This window comes from Etheostoma cragini, chromosome 1 (genome assembly GCF_013103735.1).
Source record: "Etheostoma cragini isolate CJK2018 chromosome 1, CSU_Ecrag_1.0, whole genome shotgun sequence".
In the NCBI taxonomy this organism is placed as follows: Eukaryota; Metazoa; Chordata; class Actinopteri; order Perciformes; family Percidae; genus Etheostoma; species Etheostoma cragini.
Window position 1 is genome coordinate 32,332,526 of NC_048407.1, and position 2,564 is coordinate 32,335,089.

General features: G+C 35.1%; 1 protein-coding gene across 5 annotated transcripts in view; it reads left to right on the forward strand.

The window, feature by feature from the left end:
* The window catches only part of LOC117941668 (troponin T, fast skeletal muscle isoforms-like), a 21,229-nt gene that overhangs the window by 3,777 nt on the left and 14,888 nt on the right, over positions 1-2,564 (forward strand). For all 5 annotated transcript variants that reach the window (XM_034866662.1, XM_034866673.1, XM_034866682.1 and 2 more), the window contains exons 2-3: positions 1,586-1,624; positions 1,770-1,783. In XM_034866662.1, the coding sequence (XP_034722553.1) occupies positions 1,605-1,624; positions 1,770-1,783 (34 nt within the window). In that variant the 5' untranslated portion in view covers positions 1,586-1,604. The remainder of the gene's footprint in view (positions 1-1,585; positions 1,625-1,769; positions 1,784-2,564) is intronic.

Below are 2,564 nucleotides of genomic sequence, written 5' to 3' on the forward strand. Positions count from 1 at the left end.
ACTGGCTAGTAGTCCTTACCTAGGTACTGTCAGGGCCTCATACTCTGCTTCTGACTGGCTAGTAGTCCTTACCTGGGTACTGTTACCAACAAAGATTGAAGCAGTAATGTGCAGTACGACAAAAATATATATATATATTTTAAATTTTTTTAATTAACCATGTACACCTATTCTGGTACAACCTTTGAACACAATTATGAAGCTCAAAAAGAGCAGAATATAGGCTCTTTAAGCTAAAAATAACCCTTGTGATATAAGTGGGGATGGTGTGTGGTCTTCTGTGGACTTGTAACTGGTATCATGTGTGAAAAGCTAAAGAAGACCTGCAAAGAGGGTGAGACCCCCCAAACCAGCCGAGTCAACAGTTGTGGACGAGGTGTTTAATCAGTGTGAAAAGGTTTCAGTAGAGACACATTCAACAGTTTAGACTTTATACTTGTATTAGTAACACTCATAAAAGACCTACAAACGTAGGGGAGTCAAAAGGTGCAATATTTCCCTATGAGATGCAGGTGGAATTAAATTAGAAATTATAATAAACAAGTATTGTACATGAGCAAATGTACAGTCACATTCAACCATTCTGAGCCACGTCTCAGAAGTATGTTTCCTTTTGAGATGTAAGCAAGTTTAGAGTTATTTTCAAGAGGTGCAGTTGGGAACACAAAGCGTCCAAAATGAGCCCTTAATTAGGAAGAGGAACACAAAGTGTTGAAACTTCAACTCTTTAACTTTAGCGGTGCACACAATGAGTTTTAAGCGATTCTGTTAAGATTTGTCGACCCAAAATTAAACTTGAGGTCCTAATAAATTCCTTTATTTAACCCTCATGTGTTCCTCTGGTCAAATTGACCCGTTTTCCTATGTCAATGTTCTTTTAATTCCCCAAAATAACATGACTGATTCCACACAACGCTCTTTGCCAAGTACAAATTTCTACTTTCATTTTCAACTTATAGCATTTGAAAAATAAATGAAAGTGTTTTTGAAATAGTATTGAGTAAAAGTTGACATATTCCAGTCTGTGATTATAATCAACATCAAATCCTTTAATTATAGTCTCAATAATTCCTAATTTCTGATTTTCTAACTCAAACACTAGGTATAATTTCCTATAAATTAGGTTAATGGACCATAAATTACCCAAAAAACTGTAAAACTAAAGTTAATAAGTTAGTGTTACGTAGTGTTGAACATTGAAAAAAGCGTCAAAAGTGTTGAAAAAAGGGACAAAAACGTAAGAAAAAGTTAAAAAAAGAGACAATAAAAAGCGTCAACAAGACAGGGAGGACAACACGAGGGTTAAAGGAGTAGTTGCTGTAGATACTGTACACTGCTTTTTTGCCAACAGTGGGTCTCTCTTTTGCAGATATAATTCATCTCATCTAACTTTTCTAACATGACAGAGAATATGTGTTTTTGGGGTTTTTGGATCCGCCTTTCATGAAAAGATTTCCAGTCTATTAAGAAGAAAGAGAAGAAGTTGGACATGTCTGCAGCAGGACAGCGGGGATCAAACTCTCAACCTTTCAAACCAGCACAGTCTCTTCCTGTCAGCTCACGGGCTCTGTGTCTTCTCCCCCAGGTGTGAAGTCTGCTGAACCATGTCCGACACTGAGGAACTGTAAGTTAATGACACACACACACACACACACACACACACACACAGACACACACACACACACCCGGCTGTGTGACGTCACTCTGTTTATTGTAGAGAAGTTGTCCCGTTTGACTGATCTGTGACTGTCTTGTCTTTGATATTTCAGGGATCATGTAGAGGGTAAGTGACAACCAATCATATTTGTTTTATTATTCATAAGAACCAAATTGTAAGCAAGCTGTATGATTTATGGCTGTATTCAAATTAGTGACATAAAATGCTTTAAATCCAGTTAACAGAATTTCTTAAGATTTGTATTTCAATTTTTTTTTACTGACTTTAGTAGGTTTTGTGTCCACACAGACTTAGATCATTCTATCTTAAGAGTACAATACTATTCAAAATATGTCAGAAATATGACTCAAATGCACTGCTAACACATACATATACATGAATATATGTCTGTATGTATGTGTATATATTTAACCCTTGTATGGGATTTGCGGATTCAAATTTTTAGAAGAAGAAAAATGGAACAAGTTACATTTTTTCTATCTGAAATCAACGTCCTCTCCTTATTTCCTGAGCTAAACATGTATTTCTGAATGAATTCAGAACATTATTCTGGATGTGACACGTATGTTTTTTTCCATAGTAGATTTTTAACATGAATTATAACCTTACGACACAAAACAAACCCCACTTCCATGTTTAATAGTGTGCTAGTACAGATGGATGCATCCCCTAAACACATATGTTATCTCAGCTGTTGGAAATTGAGATAAAGACAATATTTGTTAATAGATTATGAAGTAAAATTTTATTTCAGAATAGATTTTAAAACATCAAATAAGTCACGGGTCAGTTTGACCCGAGGGACTCGAGAGGGTCCCGAAGTGAAGACAATACAAGAGCTATATATATATATATATATATATATATATATATATATATATATATA